This window comes from Schistocerca cancellata, chromosome 1, assembly GCF_023864275.1.
Source record: "Schistocerca cancellata isolate TAMUIC-IGC-003103 chromosome 1, iqSchCanc2.1, whole genome shotgun sequence".
Classification (NCBI taxonomy): domain Eukaryota; kingdom Metazoa; phylum Arthropoda; class Insecta; order Orthoptera; family Acrididae; genus Schistocerca; species Schistocerca cancellata.
In genome coordinates this window covers 938,584,846-938,604,644 of record NC_064626.1, presented here as the reverse complement: position 1 = coordinate 938,604,644, position 19,799 = coordinate 938,584,846, and the positions used below count along the sequence as shown (strand labels likewise).

The 19,799-nt window shown below is 36.6% G+C and overlaps 1 protein-coding gene across 1 annotated transcript in view; it reads left to right on the top strand.

Moving 5' to 3' along the window:
- The window catches only part of LOC126191501 (golgin subfamily A member 3-like), a 72,959-nt gene extending 54,216 nt beyond the window's left edge, over nt 1–18,743 (top strand). Inside the window, exons 5-7 of the mRNA XM_049932396.1 lie at nt 6,968–7,246; nt 16,688–16,930; nt 17,008–18,743. Coding sequence (XP_049788353.1) covers nt 6,968–7,246; nt 16,688–16,930; nt 17,008–17,304 — 819 coding nt within the window. The 3' untranslated portion in view covers nt 17,305–18,743. The remainder of the gene's footprint in view (nt 1–6,967; nt 7,247–16,687; nt 16,931–17,007) is intronic.
- Nucleotides 18,744–19,799: the final 1,056 nt, after the last annotated feature.

The window sequence follows — 19,799 nt, the reverse complement described above, 5'->3', positions numbered from 1 at the left end:
CATTCCAAGAATTCCTAATATCCAGTGTTGCTTCATCATCCTTTCTCAGATCCCTGCAGCATGACCCTAACCTGTCCTCTGGAGACCAAGCCACTTCATTCCTTGAAGCCTCTATCATGCTCTAAAAGCTGATAACTCCATCATTAATTTCCCAGCGGACAAGAGGATTACCACTCTGGTACCGGATCAACATCAGTATGTGAATGAAGGTCAGTACCAGCTTTCTGACACTTTTGCATACAGAATCTGCCATGAAGATACAAAGTGACCTAGCATTCATACTGAAAACCCGAGGCCTCTCAGAAGGACTAATACCCCAATGCATAAAATTTCTTTCTCCACCCAATCCATGCACTCTCACCTGTTACCTTCTTTTGCAGACTATAGTGCAAAGACACACCTCTTAAATTAAAGATATGAATCGTTTCCTAGATCATTCGAAATCTGTTCCGGTCCCATTTCCACCCACCTTGCTTGTCACCATTAATGCTACCTTCCCCTACACCAACATTCCCCTGTACATGGAATGTCTGCTACATAACAATACCTCAACCAGTGCTCACCTGATTCTGAACTTACGATGTACTTCCTACTCATGTTAATCAACTTTACACTTCCCAACAACTACTTTACCTTTGAAGGGGAGACATAATAACAAATAAGGGATATGACCATGGGAACTAAGATGACTCCTTGCTATGCCAATCTTTTCATGGAGGGGGCTATCCTGGGATACATAAGCCATCAACCCCTTGTTTGGTTTAGATACATTGGTGACATGTTTGCCACTTGGACTCATGGTGAAATTGGCTTTTGAAATTTTTGGAGTATATAAATGCATTCTTCCAATTAAATTTCACATTATTCTTTTCCAATCTCATGACACTTTCCTTGATGTTGGTCTCACCCTCACTGAGGGTCATATACACACTTCTATTCATATTAAACCTACAAACAAACAAACAACAGTACTTACATTTCGACAGTTGCATCTTTCCATGTCAAATTTTTTCTCCCTTATACCCATGGTATTCAAGGCAAATGTATTTGTCCAGATGCAGACTTTTTACAGCAATGTACCAACAGCCTCACCACAGCTTTCAATTCACTGTATGTAATTGTCCCAGCCATCCTAGTTCAACACCAGATTCTCTGGGCCATCACGTTCTACTTAAGAATACAACTCTTGTCACAACATAAACCCAAAATATCTTTCCATTAACCCCCTCCAATCTCTGAAGTATTATGTCAGACCTTACGTTCCATCTGCCCACATTTCTGTTCTCTAATGGCTCCTACCTATAGTGACTAGAGTCAGACAAATCCAGAAATTATTTCAGAACCAGCAGTTGCTGGCCGACCAAGAGAGTCAACAGTGAGCTGCCAGGGAACAATGGGTAGACAACACAAGAGAATGGCAGACAACGGAGATGGCATGGCAAAATAAGTCCAAGGGGCAAAGCAAGATCAAAAACTAAGATATAGAAAATTGAGAACCAAGGCAACAGTGTGTAACAAGATATCTGTGGCAATGCAGAGAAATCACAACTAATAGGTGGAGTGTCTGTGCTGCTGCCTTTGAAAGGTGGGTGCGAGCCCTGATAGGCCAGCTGGATAGGCATGGCATATGGTGGTGTTTACATCAGTAATTTAGTGCAAACAATTGCAGCAGTGCCACTAAGCAGCCATCATCGATGTCCATACCATCAGGTGGGTCTCCAAATGTGCAAGATTGGGATACCAGCCTATCACTGTAACTATCACTGCTGTAAGGCTTTTCAGATGTACTCACCGTCCTACCACCACATACACCAGCCCTGTAACCGGCAGAACTTATGTTGTCAAAGGGAGAGAAACCTGTGTACTTGTTATTGTGTAAACACTGATTGACCTTCTTCATTGGTATGACTACCATCAAGTTGTCAGTAAGAGTGAATTGGCAAAGATCATCAATAAATACAATAGTTTTGTACACATCAACATTTGTTCCCAGATCATTAATATACTGGCAATACACAGTATGTTGTTGCAGCACATGCTCTATTACAAGACATTTGTGACATTGGAGCCTGTTGTACCGCACATGCCATCAGTTTCTCAGAATTTCACAGGTGGGAACTGACTTCACAACATGTGCTTGGTTCTCACCACCCACTGGGCCTAAATTTATGTTAATTTCTATGGTCTCAACATTTCTTTTCAATAACTATTCCTTTTCTCCTCTTCCTTTTATTTTTTATTGTTTATTTTCTGATCTATCCATTCCACCATACCCATCTGTCATGCATAATGCACTTAGCTTTCTGCTCCTATTGACCCTTTCACAATGTTTTTTCAGTAATCTCTGTGTTGTTTATCACCCTATCTTCCACCTTTTAAGTTGTCATGTTTTCAAATCTCATCTTGCGCAGGTACCAATAGTCAGTATTTTCTTCTCATCCATTCCAGTAAGTCTCTCCTAACCCACTGTTCTGGGTGACTTTTCCATGACTCTTCCCATTTTCTAAACATCACCAGTCCTTTTCCTTGATCTCTCTTTCTAGATTCCTCTTCCTTTTCCTTCAACCCTTCTGCTGGAAGGAGGAGCCAGTGGTTCTGAAAGCTCATTCTTTTCTACATCTTTTATGTTTTCTCCTGCTGCCGTATGGTAAGTAGAATTTTTATCTATCCATGTTATATTTTCAAACATTAATTATTTTCATTGATAAACTGGCATACTCAATATGTTTAATGCACTTCAAGTTATCTTGCAGCCAAAATCCAAGGTATTTTTTTACAGGATTATTTTGAATTTGACCATCCTTAAGTAAAATGCAATGTTTTGTTGCATATGAAAAATAACTGTGGCAGATTTACTGCTATTTATAAATAATTGGCTGTGGTCTGCCAACTGCTGATTACAGATTGTTTTAGTTCCTCACTGTTCTCACCTTTTAGTATAACTCTTGTGTCATCAATAAATACAGTAGTTTTGTACACATCAATATTTGTGCCCAGATCATAAATACGGAGTAAGAAGGGTCTTATAAAACACAATATTTGATTGTGCCCACATTTGACAGTACTTCTGTGACTGTTTTCCACTTTTGACTACATCACATTAGTCAAATGATTTGTTTAATTTGTTTACAATTCTCCAGGAGTGATTTGATCCACAGGTTTAAAAGACCTCATATGCCACAGTGGTCAACCTTAGTAAGCTGGTTTTCATGGTTAATCATGTCAAATACTTCTAACAAATTTAAAAATATCCCAATTATTAATAATTTCTTATGTGTTAGATTTAATGTATTATTAAGACATCCACATATTGCGACTGTACGTACAGTCTTGCCCTTCTGCGTCCATGCTGATTTTCCATTGAAACATCATTGCAAATAAGGCATTTACACATAGTCAGTAGTATTTAAATAAATTTTCCACAAAATTGGTGGAAATGATTTATTTCAAAGCAATCTTGATGTGTGAATCATAGTAACTGCAATAGATGATGATTAATTTTCACCAGTATACTGATACTTGCTTGCTCAAAAGTAGATCTGTCAGGAAAAATTTTTCTTCTAGTATGGACTAAATCAGTTCTCAGTACTTTCATTTACCATGAAAATTTATACATGCAGTAACAATGAAAAATGTTCAAATCATGAGATTCAGGAATAACATTAAAATGTTTGAAATTATCTATATCATGAATGACTTGAAGTCAGTGATACAATTGCAAAAAGTCAGAGCTCAAAATGAGCCCTATACAAGCCTGAACTCAGAACCCCTCCAGTCAGTGAAACATTGATTGAGAAAAATAGTTATCTGTATCCTATAATACCACATCTAGCTACGTAACATATCTTAGTTAGTGTGTGTTAATTTTTTATTTAAAGTGACTTCTTGTAGTGAATCTGAAAGAAAACTCATTATTCTCTTTTAATTTTAAATCCCAATATATTTCTGAAAATGTGATTATTTCATGTGTGAGGCAGCATGAGTGAATCATTTCAAATTCACTGTGCCTTTACAAGTCTCCAATTTTGTACAGCCTTGTTAAATTACCTGCTCTAACTGTATTAAGAAATGATGTTTGTGCGTGTAATACTTTGGTACTTACAGTAATTGGATAGCTTTTTGTTACATAATTCTCTCTTACTATTTCTAAAAATGAAGATGATGTAACTTACCAAATGAAAGTGCTGGCATGTTGATAGACACACAAACAAACACAAACATAGACACAGAATTCAAGCTTTCACAACCAACAGTTGCTTCATCAGGAAAGAGGGAAGGAGAGGGAAAGACGAAAGGATGTGGGTTTTAAGGGAGAGGGTAAGGAGTCATTCCAATCCCGGGAGCGGAAAAACTTAACTTAGGGGGAAAAAAGGACAGGTATACACTTGCACACACACACACATATCCATCCGCACGTACACAGACACAAGCAGACATTTGTAAAGGCAAAGAGTTTGGGCAGAGATGTCAGTCGAGGCGGAAGTACAGAGGCAAAGATGTTGTTGAATGACAGGTGAGGTAGGAGCGGCGGCAACTTGAAATTAGCGGAGGTTGAGGCCTGGTGGGTAACGGGAAGAGAGGATATACTGAAGGGCAAGTTCCCATCTCCAGAGTTCTGACAGGTTGGTGTTAGTGGGAAGTATCCAGATAACCCGGACGGTGTAACACTGTGCCAAGATGTGGTGGCCGTGCACCAAGGCATGTTTAGCCACAGGGTGATCCTCATTACCAACAAACACTGTCTGCCTGTGTCCATTCATGTGAATGGACAGTTTGTTGCTGGTCATTCCCACGTAGAAAGCTTCACAGTGTAGGCAGGTCAGTTGGTAAATCACGTGGGTGCTTTCACACGTGTCTCTGCCTTTGATCGTGTACACCTTCCGGGTTACTACTTCTCCATTTATCTGTACTCTTTTTGACCATACAAAGTTGCTATGTATAGCCATCCATGTGCGTACACTGTTTGTTTTGTTGCAAGAGGGTCATTTAAAGCTTAAATCGTGCACACATTTGTAGGAATATGAAATGGAATGATCACATAGGCTTAGCCATAGGTTAGGTGGCAGAATGCTGAGTAAATGCAGTAAGTCTATAAAGGAGACAACGTACAAATCACTTGTGAATCCCATAATAAAATACTGCTCAAGTGTGTGGGGCCCATACCAAATATGGTTAATAGTGGATATTTAGCATATATAAAGAAGTGCAGCACAGATTTGTTTAGTTCTAGTTCTTGAGAGAGCATCACAGAAATGTTGAAAAACCTGAATTGCCAGACTCTTGAAGATAGACTTAAATTATTCCATAAAAGCCTACTTGGAAAATTTGAAGAACCAGTATTAAGTGATGACCTGTAGGAACCACGAAGAAAAAAATAGACAAATTCCAGCACACACAGAGTATTTAAGCAGTCATTCTCTCTGTGCCCCATTTAAGACTGGAATGGGAACAAATCCTAAGATGTGTCAGCATGCAGAGTACCCTCTGGCATGTACTTCACAGTGGTTTGCAGACTATGTATGTGGATGTAGATGTTTGATGTCTCTCATTGCTATTGAGGGTAACTTGAGGACTGTGCAGTATTGAGGCAAGATACTACACCTATTGTCAAGCCTTACAGTCAACAATTTGTTGATGGATTTGTCTCTCAAAATGATAATACATGAACTGAAGATAAGTAACACCAAGACAGTAAAAATGACCATCAACAAGACAGTAACAAGTTAGAACTTATTTTTTAAAGTGATGAAATTAGACTCAGTTTCCCATTTCAGATATCTTGGAAGCACAACTTCGAAGACACCATTACTAACCATGAAATAGCAGGTCACAGAAAGCATAATGATGAAGAATATATGAACACACTGTACCCTCCTTGTGTGCATTTTCCTTCACGAGACAGGAATACACTGAATGCAATGGAGGATGATATCTACTGACGTCAGCCCAATTGAGCATGTTTGGGACCAGTTGAAACTAGAAGTGTGTTTTATAGACATCCTCCTCAGACACTGGATGACGTCAGAAGAGCCTCCATCAAAGATTGGGCCAGGATTGATCAACATCTGAACCAACCTGTTGACAGCACACCAAACGGGACCCAAGCATGTTACATTGCCCAGTGTCAAGAAACAGCATTGAACATTATCAGCAGCCAATTTTGAGTTTATAGTTGCACAAAGATGTGCATTTTTGAACATACTGCCTTTACTCTTTCTATTGTTTTGTTTTTATTTCACAGTGAAGTAATTTTTTCAGTTTCATAAGGTTTATGCTTTCATTATCTGCTTCCCTTGACTTTAAGCCAACATGTGTTTGCAGGTTTTCAGGTGGTGCAAAGATTTTTAGAACAGTTTGTTAATATTTTAGCTATACAAGTAAAGATTATTAAATACAGATTGTCTTTAATAATTATGAGAACATTTAAAAATTTTGTTCAGACTGTATTTCTGTTGAAAGTAGACCTAGCAACAAATTTTCAGATTTGGAGCTATTGTTTATGGTGCCCTTGAAAACACCAGGAAATTGTTAATTAATGACAAAGTAAAAAATAAAAACTTATTAAATTTTGGATTGCTGATATTTGTACCATTTTCTATCAAATGATATGTTATTGCAAGAAAAATTTCTGGAAGAGTGGTGAAGTATTGTGCTTCTACATGCGTAGCTATCTCTCCTGGTATTCAGGTGTACACAGCTTGGTAAACTTCCTAGCAGCATGTAGGAAGATCCTGTAAACTTGCTAGTCATATAACACAGACTTTAGAGCTTGACTGCAAAATTTTGCTGTGTGGAATATAGTCTTCCATAAAACAGATTATTTGTATTTAATGTTGTCATGATGTATGTGCAGTGTTCATTTACATGATATCTGATATACACCCTCATTTTGATTTGTTATAAAAAATCTGAAATTTCTGAACTAGTACTGAAAGTATTATCATCAGGAATGATTGATTTGTTTCAGATATTTCTCCAGAAAACTGAAAATTCACAGCTGAGGAAAGAGCTGAAGAACTCAGATGTGGATTTAACCAATGCCCATTCCAAATTAGAAAGAAAGTCATCAGAACTAATGCATGTAGAATCCCTGTATGATGAATTAACTAACAGCAATTCTTGCCTGCAAGAACAACTGCACACTGAACAGAAGAGAATTGAGAATTATCAAGAGGAACTGGCTAAAGTGAAAATGGAATTGGAAGAGGCCAGAGCAAAAGATCCAATTTTGGAAGACCAGATAAAGGTATCAAATATTTCATAGATGCATCTTACACATTTGCCTAGTGCTTATAATGTGATCCCCTTAAATTTGTGATTAGACACCAGTGTTTCTCTATGAAATCTCATGACTCACATATAGGCTAATGACAATCTGGTATCTTGTAAGTTCCCAGTCAAGTCAATAAATGGAAGGGCCTATACTGAAATAAATAATCTATGATTTTGTAAATCTGATTTTCTGAAGCTGCCCATGGTAAGAACGTGTATGGATTCTTACATAGTATGTTATTCGGAATGTGACAGTTTGCCTTCTTTATTTCTTCATTTGTTGTCCTCAGTGTCGACATACTGTGTTGTGATACTGGCTGAAAAATGGGGTGTGGAAGTGCAACACTGACTACTTTAAGTAATGTAGCCGACAGGTGCACAGTTTCGTTTCACAGTAGTTTACTTTCACTGTTCACAACCCCCCTATAATACACAGTTATATATGGCCAGTGTACTATTGTTTTAACTTTCCATAAGGCTCATTAATAGTCTGCAGGCAAACCTCCACATACTGCTACAATAGTTTACTATTGAACATCTGTGAGCAGTAAAAACCTAACCACAAAGTTCACAGTACTTGAAGAATAGAAAGGTACATATGGAGCAGACTCTGTCATTGTTTTAACACATGGCCTAATTATGTTACACTTATTTCACGAATGCATTGTTGTTGATCTAACCAATACAGGTTCCTTGTCTGAAACTCAGCTGTGGACTGTCTCGGGACTGTATCCGCACAATAATAGGTACTGAAACCACTCATTGTTTGAAGTTAAAGTTACATAAATTACAATTAAAACATCACTCATTAAATTAAATGAATACATCAAAAAATTTGTTCTGTTTAACAGTTTCCTCTACTACAAGGGTTTAGCCAAATTATTTGTTTGAATCATGAAATTAACATATATAGTGATGTGAACAATACTTTTGATAACACTGTTAATTAATTTGGAATTAATTAACAGCTGGCTTTGCTAACATGTTTTCAAATAGAGCCAAATAGATACTGTACCTTAAGATTACTATTAGTTGTTCCTCCAAATGCTTATACTTAGTACAGAATTTTTATTTGTTTATAATTCAGCAATAGAAGTTAAGTTACGAAACAATTACTGATTTCTTCCTATAACAAAAGTATTAACTAGTAAAAGTCGAAATAAATTAGAAAATCAAATACATACATAAAACTAAGCACAAAATTAGATCTGGTGTTCTATACTTTAACACTGAGGGCTAACCTTTATCTTTCATGGAAATGCAGATTATATTCATGTATGTGTATCATAATTAGTTCAAAAATGAAAAAAATTAATTTTAAGGAGCCAGATGGCAAAACAAGAGGGGAAATAAAAATATCCCAGCTTGCTTTGTCACAGGGAGATGACATCAGATATCTTAGAACTTGCTATAAGCAACACATGAGATTAAGACAATGAAAGAAAGTTTGTTACTAAAGTGCCAGTTTAAGGAGGTGATGTGCTAGGTTAACAGAGAGGTGTGATTTGCAGCAAGGAGAGTGAGAGATATAATTAAAGAACAATCCAAATGAATGGAAAAAAAGGGAGGTCAATGTTGCTAGCAAATTAATAGGTTGCAAAAATGGTGGAAAGAAGAAATAAGTTTAGGAGATATAGGAGAACTGTTTGAGTATTCTTCTGTATTTCAACATGCAAGTCACCAAAGTGGCATGAACTAAAAACACTTACACCAAGCAGTTGGTCACCCCATAGGTGGGGTTCCTGGCTTAGTCACATGCATTATTATCATCATCTTATGTATCATTTGATAAACAATATTGGAATTTCCCATGCAGCAGTACTTAATGTCATGTCAGAGTGGTGTTTCAAATAAATGATAGTTGTCTGGTCTGGTGATCAAGGACAAAATACGTGTCTGGAAGTAAATGATGGTGTATGCCCATATATCCTACTTTGTTTAGTTAAGTCACTGGTACGTCAGTAAATGGTATGAACTACACCTTTCACTGTGTCACATGATCTAACACTGTGTTGTTAAAGTATGAGAGCTAGGGGTTAGAATTTCAATAGAGGATAAGTTTTAAATAGTTATCAGTTGTGGATTGTTCTTAGAAGTCATGGCTGTTTTTCAAGGAAGCATTATGAGGCATCATGCTAATAGCTGAGCATAGGCATTTTATGGGTTGTAGCACTTAAAGTCTATTAAGTGTCCAAATCATTGGGATAGAAACCTATTGTGAAAATATTAGCAGGAGTGAAGCATCAAAAGGGGGGACAACAGAAGTAAATCTTAAACTTAAAATTTGGCAGAACACTACTCTTGTCATGTAGGCCCTAGAATCTGGCAAAACAGATGGATTGTTTAGTATGCCTGGATTATGATGAGCTCCTTCCAGCTGGGGCAAGATAATAAACATATTTTAGGCTTTATGAGAATGCTGTGACACCTATGTTTTAGTAGGTTAAATGAGTTAAGAGAAACTCAACATCTTCAGGCACAGTAGGCTAATCAATCTTCTATATTATATGCTGTGCATTTCAGAGCTGTAATTCAACTGTCAATAACTGGATGTTTTTGTCTGGTGAGAACACAATCTATTATGTCAACAAATAGGGCAGAGATTCAAGGGAATATAAAGCTGGCAAACTCATCATATGCACAAAATTCTATTAGTGTCCATTGCATGTTCTATGAACATATCTACATTCGTACTTTGCAAGCTGCTGTGGATAAATGGCAGAGTACGTACCACTGTACCATGTATTCGAGTTTCCTCTGTTCAAATTGTGTATGGAGCACAGGAAGAATGATTCATTAAATGCCCTTGGCAATTTGCTTAATCTTGTCTTTGTGGTCCCTACAGGAGAAATTTGTATGAGACTCACTTAATAGTGGCTTTCAAAACTTTGTAAGTAGGCTTTTATGGGATATTTTGCACCTATCTTCAGGTGTTAGCCAGTTCAGGTTACTTCACAATTTCCATGGCAATGTCATGTCATTCAAACAGACCTTTCATGATTCATGTTTTCACTCTTTATATGTGTTCATTATTGCCTGTTAGACCTTTCTGACTCAGGTCCCTCACACTTGAGCAATATTTTAGGATAGACATATTGCCTGTTGGCTTCTGTCTCAGAATATTTGGATGACATTTGTTTAATCATTTTGCAGCTGTTTTGTCAGCACAAATGGCTGACATTGTCTAAGGTTCACCATCTATTGCTGGCGGTGAACTGGAATCGAGTCGGCAGCCAGAGAGTGTTTGTACCTCTTGCACCAATATCTGAGGGCTTTTCATTGGTCATTACTGCTGTGGTTCTCCCCTTGCTACCTGCAATGGTCATTCACTGCAACAAGGAAACCCAAGGAAAAAGAAAGCTTTGAGATAAACGGGTCATGGATTCCTGAATGGCTTTGTGCATAGCAAGGGAAGAACCAAAGTGGCAATGACCAGGGAAAATCCTACAGATGTTGACGTGACAGGTACATATAATCTCTGGCTGTAGGCTCAACTCCGGTCTGCCAGCAGTAGTGGACAGTGAACCTTTGATAACACCAGCTACTCATGTTAGTGAAATTTCAGGAAAATAATTAAACAAAAGTTTGCAGTAGATCCCAAGACAGATGCCAATAGGCAATATGTCAACAAGTGACCTCAAAAGCCTCAATAATTTTTCATTCTAGGATAGGTCAAGTGAGTGTTTTGTAAGTAATCTTCATTGTAGACTGCCTGCATTTTCTCAGTATCTTTACAATGGTCCTTAGTCTCCCAACTGATTTAGCTACAAAAGTGTCTACAAGCTCATTCTACTTCATATCCTCACAAATTGCTATAGCCAAGTATTTGTATGAGTTGATTGATTCCAGTTACAACTCACTGATGCTATAGTATAGTATACTGTTCTTTCGCACTGTGTGAGATGTACAATTTTACATTCCTGAACATTTATAGCAAGTTGCCAATTTTTCCACAAATCTGAAATCATATCAATATCTGCATGAATATTTGTGCAGCTTTTTTTTCAGGCAGTGCTTCATTATACAGGCTGTTACGAAACAATACTGACAGACCTCAAGGGGTTGTAGGGCATGTCATGAGAAAAAAATTGAGTGTGGGAACCCATGTCAAGCAACACCATCCAACAATGCTACAACGCTTTGAGGTTATAAGTGCTGGTGCCTGCTGCTAGGCCACCCCTTTGGCAGTAAATGTGACTGTGTACACTGATGGCCCATAGGCAGAACATCTCACAGTGTTGTTTGTTGTTCAGTGATTGCTATTGATTGCCATAATCCACAGTGGAGAGGATGGAGGTAGCTGCTGCATAAACTGGCCTTGTTTCTTAAGAATGTGATGCTCTGTTGCCTCAGTGGGATGATGGTTTCAGACACAGATTTCTATCTGCAGTTTATTTTGCTCCTGGATCCCCTAAAATCTACAGTGTTTTTAGACACACAGGAGAAAAATAAACTGCAGATGGAAACCCGTGTCCAAAACCATCATCCACCAAGGCAGTGGAGCACCACATTCATAGGTGACAAGGCCTGTCTATGCAGCAGCTAGCTTCATCTTCTCAACTGGTGATTGTGGCAATCAGTCATGATCACTGAAAAACAAACAACATTGTGAGAGATTCTGCCTATGGTCTGTCAGTGTACAAATTCATGTTTGCTGCCAGAGGGGTGGCTAGGAGATAGGCACCAATGCCTATTACTTTGATGCTCTGTAGCATGATCTTTCCAGTGGTGCAAGAATTTATTGGTGTAATACTCCTGGATTTTCCTTTCTAAAAGAACATTTGAAAAGAGAGTTAAGCATTTCTGCTTTCGTTTTGGTACCCTTAATTTCAAGTTCTGTCATACATTAGTCTCTGGACATTAACTTTAGAACCACCAACAGCTTTTAAATATGACCAGAATTTCACTGGTTTGTGAGGAAACATATATTCTGCTCAGCATTTGTTGAAGGCTTCATGTCTCTGTTTATTTAGCAGTTTCTTTACAGTGACTGTTCACCATGGAGAGTCCCTCCTATCATGAACTGTTCCACTAAGTACAAATCTGTCATTCTAATTCTGAGCCACAGTTCTTCTACAAGCATCTTTCCAGAGCCAAATGTTTTGAGTTCCTTATTGAGATATGACACTACTGTCCATCTTAAGTCTGTCTAGAAATTTCAGGACAAAAATGAAAAATTCACTACAGAAACACTGCTTCTTGTTTGCAGTTGAATTTATGAATGCCAGTTTGGAATAATGCATGCCTATTTCAAATGCATTTATATGTATTACATGAATTTCATAATTAAATTTTCCTTGAGACATTTAAGTCTCATCTTTATCTACAATAATGATGGAAGCCAAAGAAATTAATTAAAATTTGTGCCATGGCTGGGGCTTGAATCCAGGTCCCTAAGCTTGCTAGGTAGGAATGCTAGCCATTATGCCACTACATCACTATAGTTAACATTACTGCATGGACTACCCAATTGTAGTGCCCTCCCCAGCACAAACTTCAGTTCATATTTTCAGCTTATTTTCCCCTTCTTAGGTCATCCCTATTGCTGAGGCTCTCCGGCATTGGACTAGCATTGGACATAATGGCAAATCCTGTACCTCAAGTGTAGCTGATGTATAGATCTTATAATTAAATTTTCTTCAAGACATTTGACTCTTATCTTTATCTATGATAATGATGGAAGCTATTCCAGTGTTGGAGAACCTCAGCAATAGTGATGATCTAAGAAGGGGAAAATAAGCTGAAGATGTGAATTGATGTTTGTTTTGAGGTGGGCATTGGACTTAAGTAGTCCATGTTGCAATGTTAACTATAGTGATGCAGTGGTGTATTGCTAGCATTCCTGTCAAGTAAGAATGGGGACCTGGGTTCAAGTTCCAGCCACAGCACATATTTTAATTCATTTCTTTGGGTTCCATCATTCTCGTACATGAATTTTGTCTGTATGTTTTATATTATTTTAACCACCAGTATTTTGTCATAAGTATCTCATTGCAGCCACTGTTGCTTGTGTCATAGTCACAATGTGCGTTAATAACTTGTGTATCCTGAATTTCTTTTTAACTGTTTCATGCAGGTAGTACATTTTTTTGTTGTGTTTTATGCTTAATATGTACATTCCTCACTGTTGTTGACAGCCTTATATCATCGTGTGAACATACGTATGTTATAAGATTCCTGAGCCTCAATCAATGTATCAGATATATGATACAAATAATATTTGATGATATTATCATTTAATTTATAGATAATTTAAAATTGCTTGTGAAATATTCTAACAATAGTCGGTGATACATTTGAAGAGTGTTTCTTGAGTGATACATTTGAAGAGTGTTTCTTGAATGAAGCACAGATTTAATTCCTTCTTCAGTTTTATTTAAATCAAGATCTTTTTGATTACTAGAGAAATGTGTCACTACTATGCTACCTTTCTCATCATATCACATCACTGACCAGATGCAAGCCTAATTGAAGGGCAAAACAAATGAAGATGAGTTAACAGTGATTCACACTAGCTGGACTGGGGAATAGTAATAATAATAATAATAATAATAATAATAATAATAATCTGGAGCAACATATTGTCAAACCCGGTACAACATAACAGGCATGCACGGTGGATACAAGCAGAAACAGACTCATACAAGATGATACCACAAATGCCTGAAGTGATAATTTTGCAACATGAAGTCACCCGAGCAATTAATTCTACGCACAATTGGAAAGCCCCTGGAAATAATAAAATAGCAAATTTCTGGCTAAAGAAGTTCACCTCAACACATTCACATCTAATTAAATTATTTAACAGTTACATTGCAGACCCATACACATTCCCTGATACACTTACACATGGAATAACCTATCTAAAACCTAAAGGTCAAGCAGACACAGCAAACCCAGCTAAATATCGCCCCATAACATGCCTACTAACAATCTACAAAATACTAAAATACTAACTTCAGTCATTACACAGAAATTAATGACACATACAACACAGAACAAAATTAAAAATGAAGAACAAAAAGGCTGCTGCAAAGGAGCACGAGGATGTAAAGAGCAACTGATAATAGATACAGAGGTGACATATCAAGCTAAAACTAAACAAAGGTCGCTACACTATGCATACATTGATTACCAAAAAGCTTTTGATAGTGTACCCCACTCATGGTTACTACAGATATTGGAAATATACAAAGTAGATCCTAAATTGATACAGTTTCTAAACATAGTAATGAAAAACTGGAAAACCACACTTAATATCCAAACAAATTCAGATAATATCACATCACAGCCAATACAGATTAAGCGTGGAATATACCAAGGAGACTCATTAAGTCCTTTCTGGTTCTGTCTTGGTCTGAACCCCCTATCCAACATGCTAAATAATACAAATTATGGATATAATATTACTGGAACATACCCACACAAAATCACACATTTGCTATACATGGATGATCTAAAACTACTGGCAGCAACCAATCAACAACTCAATCAATTACTAAAGATAACAGAAGTATTCAGCAATGATATAAATATGGGTTTTGGAACAGACAAATGTAAGAAAAATAGCATAGTCAAGGCAAAACACACTAAACAAGAAAATTACATATTGGATAACCACAGCAACTGCATAGAAGCGATGGAAAAAACAGATGCCTATAAATATCTAGGATACAGACAAAAAATAGGAATAGATAATACAAATATTAAAGAACTACTAAAAGAAAAATATAGACAAAGACTAACAAAAATACTGAAAACAGAATTGACAGCAAGAACAAGACAAAAGCTATAAATACTTATGCCATACCAATATTGACCTACTCATTTGGAGTAGTGAAATGGAGTAACACAGACCTAGAAGCACTCAATACACTTACACTTCTATAACAAATATAGAATACATCACATACATTCAGCAACAGAAAGATTCACATTAAGCAGAAAGGAAGGAGGAAGGGGATTCATCGACATAAAAAACCTACATTATGGACAGGTAGACAATTTAAGAAAATTCTTTCTAGAACGAGCAGAAACTAGCAAAATACACGAAGCAATCACTCATATAAATACATCGGCTACACCACTGCAATTTCATAACCACTTCTACAACCCTCTAGATCACATAACATCAACAGATATGAAGAAAGTAAATTGGAAAAAGAAAACACTACATGGCAAGCACCCGTATCATCTAACACAGCCACACATCGATCAATATGCATCCAACACATGGCTAAGAAAAGGCAATATATACAGTGAGACGGAAGGATTCATGATTGCAATACAGGATCAAACAATAAACACCAGATATTACAGCAAGCATATTATTAAAGATCCCAATGCCACAACAGATAAATGCAGACTTTGCAAACAACAAATAGAAACAGTAGATCACATCACAAGTGGATGTTCAATACTAGCAAAGACATGACAATGTAGCAAAAATAATACACCAACAACTTGCCATAAAACATAAACTAATAAAACAACACGTTCCCACATACAAGTATGCACCACAAAATGTACTGGAGAATGATGAATACAAATTATACTGGAACAGAACCATTATAACAGATAAAACAACACCACATAACAAACCTGACATCATACTCACCAATAAAAAGAAGAAATTAACACAACTAATCGAAATATCCATACCCAATACAACAAATATACAGAAGAAAACAGGAGAAAAAATTGAAAAATACATCCAACTGGCTGAGGAAGTCAAGGACATGTGGTATCAGGATAAAGTTGACATTATACCGATTATACTATCAACTACAGGAGTCATACCACACAATATCCACCAGTACATCAATGCAATACAGCTACATCCAAACATATATATACACCTACAGAAATCCGTAATTATTGATACATGTTCAATAACCCGAAAGTTCCTAAATACAATGTAACATATACTATACAGTTAAAAGGAAGTCACGCTTGATCAAGGTCCGTGTCACGTTCCATTTTTAACCAGACCTAAGGTCTGAGAAAGGAAAGAAGATAATAATAATAATAATAATAATAATAATAATAATAATAATAATAATAAAGAAGAAGAAGATGAGAATCTTTTGTAACATGTTCGATAATAAAGCTAAATAAGAAGAAAGAGAGAGAGAGAGAGGAAGCAAAAGAAGAAAAGCATAAATATATCAAGAGCTGACTGAAGACTAATAAACTCACAAATGTTAGATACAAGTTTTAGTGCAGATGTGGGTCAACAGAATGTTAAATTTTCAAGGGAATATGCTTCACTCTCAACTATGGGCCTTTTCCAGTAAATGTTATGGGGAGCCGAAATTTTATCATTCTAGGTGTGCGTATTCCATAAAGTGTATCTTTGTCATTTTGAATGTTATGTATATACATTTGTTATTTAAATATTTTTTATGAATTTCAGACTTTGGGCTATCATCTGCATCAAAGAACACAGGAAATTTCTGATTTGAAAGAAAGAGCAGTTATTGACAAGGAAAACTGTGAAGCACTTGAGAATGGATTTACAAGAAAAATTGAGGTTCTTTATAATGAGTTATCTGAACTAAGAAAAGAAACAGATGTGATACATCGAGATAAGTTACGCCTGCAGACTCACTCATCAGAACTAAAGCTAGCATTGCAATCAGTTATAAAACAAAATGAAGTAAGTAAGGTTTGATTGTAAGTAAAGGCTGCACGACATTGCACAATTTATTACCTTGAGTTTTGTTTGTTTTCTAGGTTCTGAAAAAGGAGTTTATTTCTTTTCATAGTAAGGCAAAAGACAAGATCCACACCGTGATACCAAGTATCTCACCACCTCCAGCAATTCATAATGAGGCACAAATTCAAGATCTTTTATATCAGAGCTCAATATTACAGGAAAACAAGCCTCTAAATAACTTGCAATGTTGTCTTGAATCACTAAAGCAAGAAATGACAATGTTGCAGGAGCAACTGGCTGCCAGAACATCACAAGATACCAACCAAAATATCACAGCATTGCAGTCAGAACAAACTAGTGTGAAAACTGTTTGAATTATTTTGCAGCTTTTATACTCTAAATTGTTGAACTGCACTGTGCTTTATACCAGTTATGAAATAATTGCTGTGAGTTTCCCATTTAATGGGAATATGTGAACAGTAGATATATCTGTGTCACCATGACAGATAGTGTCAATAACATCAAATACATTAATAAAATATGGGACTGTGATAGGATTGTCTCAGATTTTAGCTATTCATAAAGGTAATGGCTGTCAAAACTATGTTAGTATGCAGTATTATTTGATAAAACTGTAATTAGAATAATCAAAAAGTAAGAAAGACAGGAAAAATCAGTAATATTCAAAGTGTTAATTTAAGTATTATTCCTCAGTATTGCAGGAGTAATATTTCATGTATTAATTTAAGTATTATTCCTCAGTATTGTAGGAACAGCTTGGATCATGAAATAGGTTCAAGGGATTCTCAATTAAGACAAGCTTCTATAAAACAATTATTCATGAAGTTATCGAATACTATGCAGTGCAAAAAATACAGAATGCAGAAAAAAATATCAGTAGAGTTTGGATGATGCTTTCAAAGCAAGTCTGGGAAACAGGTGGTATAGAGCAGAAACTGGAACGTGTATAGCTGGAGCTGTCTTACAGAAAAATCAGAATAATTTTAAGCAGAAATAAATATTAAATGTGGTTTTTGATTTAAGCATTTAAATTCAAAACCTTGCAGATCAGGATAAGTCTAAACCAAGGTCTGTTTATTGTAATAATTTGACCATAGTAGAATGGTCAGTCTATGAAAGAAACCATACATTTGGACATGGTCCAGAGGAGTAACAGTGTACTGGTGATACAACTGGGCACATATGACATTCTTAGATCGCAATAACATTTTGTTAATGACTAACTTTAAATGTATAAGTCATCTTTGGAAAATGAGCTCCATGTGGCTGCTGCAGGAGGCTCACTGGATGTTCATGTTGCAACCCGATCATGAATTGCATGATCATGTTGCCACATGAGCATCCAAGGAGTCACCAACAGCAGCCAGATGGTGATCATTTTCTGAAGATGACTTCTACATATAGTCAAAACTGATAATTAATAAAATATTATTGTGACCTAGACTTGTTTTAACCCAGTATGAAAGAAACCATCAACAGATGGTGACTGTTTCTCTGGTCTACCGATCAGCATAACTGGCAAGTAACGTGGAAGTCCTGGATTCAACTCCCAATGACCATCTCAGATTTTTCTGTGGTGGGGAGGTCTGGAACAAGGTACTCTAAACATCTTGAGACTGAATGAGAAGCAGTTGGAATACATAAGTTACAAAACTGACAAGTAGGCCACTGAAGTGATGTCAAATTGAAGGTGCATGGCAGGCTTGGATCCACACATCAGTTATTTATTTCATCAATAAAAGATTCCACATATTTTATATTTGATCAACATGAAAGTGTATAATACCTGTTGAGTAAGACAATAAAATATTTTGAGAAAATTGGGGGGGGGGGGGGGGTTGGGGGGGGGGGGGGGGTCATTCAATGACACATATAGCACAGAATTGTGAATAATAAGTCACAGAAGAGATATAAAGTTTACTATCTTAAAAAATATCAGATTCTGATATTAATAGGAATGTTACAATGAATATATTAAGATTTCATCATGGAAAGTTGAGTACAAATGGACACAAGAATGAAACGCTTCCTCTTGGGTTTGCACAAGGAAGTTTTCGACTTTTACTTATTGTTACATAGGAAAGACATGGGAAATGGAAATATTGATTGTCTATGGATTGTACATGCATGCTATTATTTTCTCCTGATCCAAAACCTATATAAATATATTTCAGTCTGCTATAGGTGGAGAATGCTTGAACTGCACACTGAGGAGCAGAGTGTAGTAAAACTTGATTCTCCATATGTCTCTGTATATACCCAAATCTTTCTTCCTTGTTTTGACCATCCTGATGTGAAATATGTGTTTAAGGCAATAGAATTATTTTATAGTCTGTTCTATAAATGATTCCTTAGACATCTTCAGTGAAGTAATGCAATGTGTAACACCTTAGATTTGTATTGAGGGAGATGGATTTAACTCCTCATCTGGCCATCCTAATTTAAGTTTTCTATGGCTTCCAGAGGTCACTTCAGATGCTGGTTTCTTCATTGAGGTCATGGCCACTTTCATTCCCCATCCATGTCCAGCCCAAGCTACTGCTCTATCTGTAGCAACACTGGTTCAGTGAGTTATTAAGCTCTAACGTTCTTTCTGTCATTCTATAAACTTGATCAGAAATGTTTACGATAAAAATGAAGTCATTGCATCATCTCCATTTTTGACTGAACCAGCTGGCTACAATTCTAGCAGCAAATCTCTGAATTACTTTGATGTCTTCCTTTAATCTGACCTAGTGAGGATCCTAAACACTTGAGCAGATCTCAAGTATATGCCACACATGTGAGTTGTCCATGATCAGCCTTCCTGTTCTATCTTTTTGCTAGTATTTTCAGAATAAATCCAATC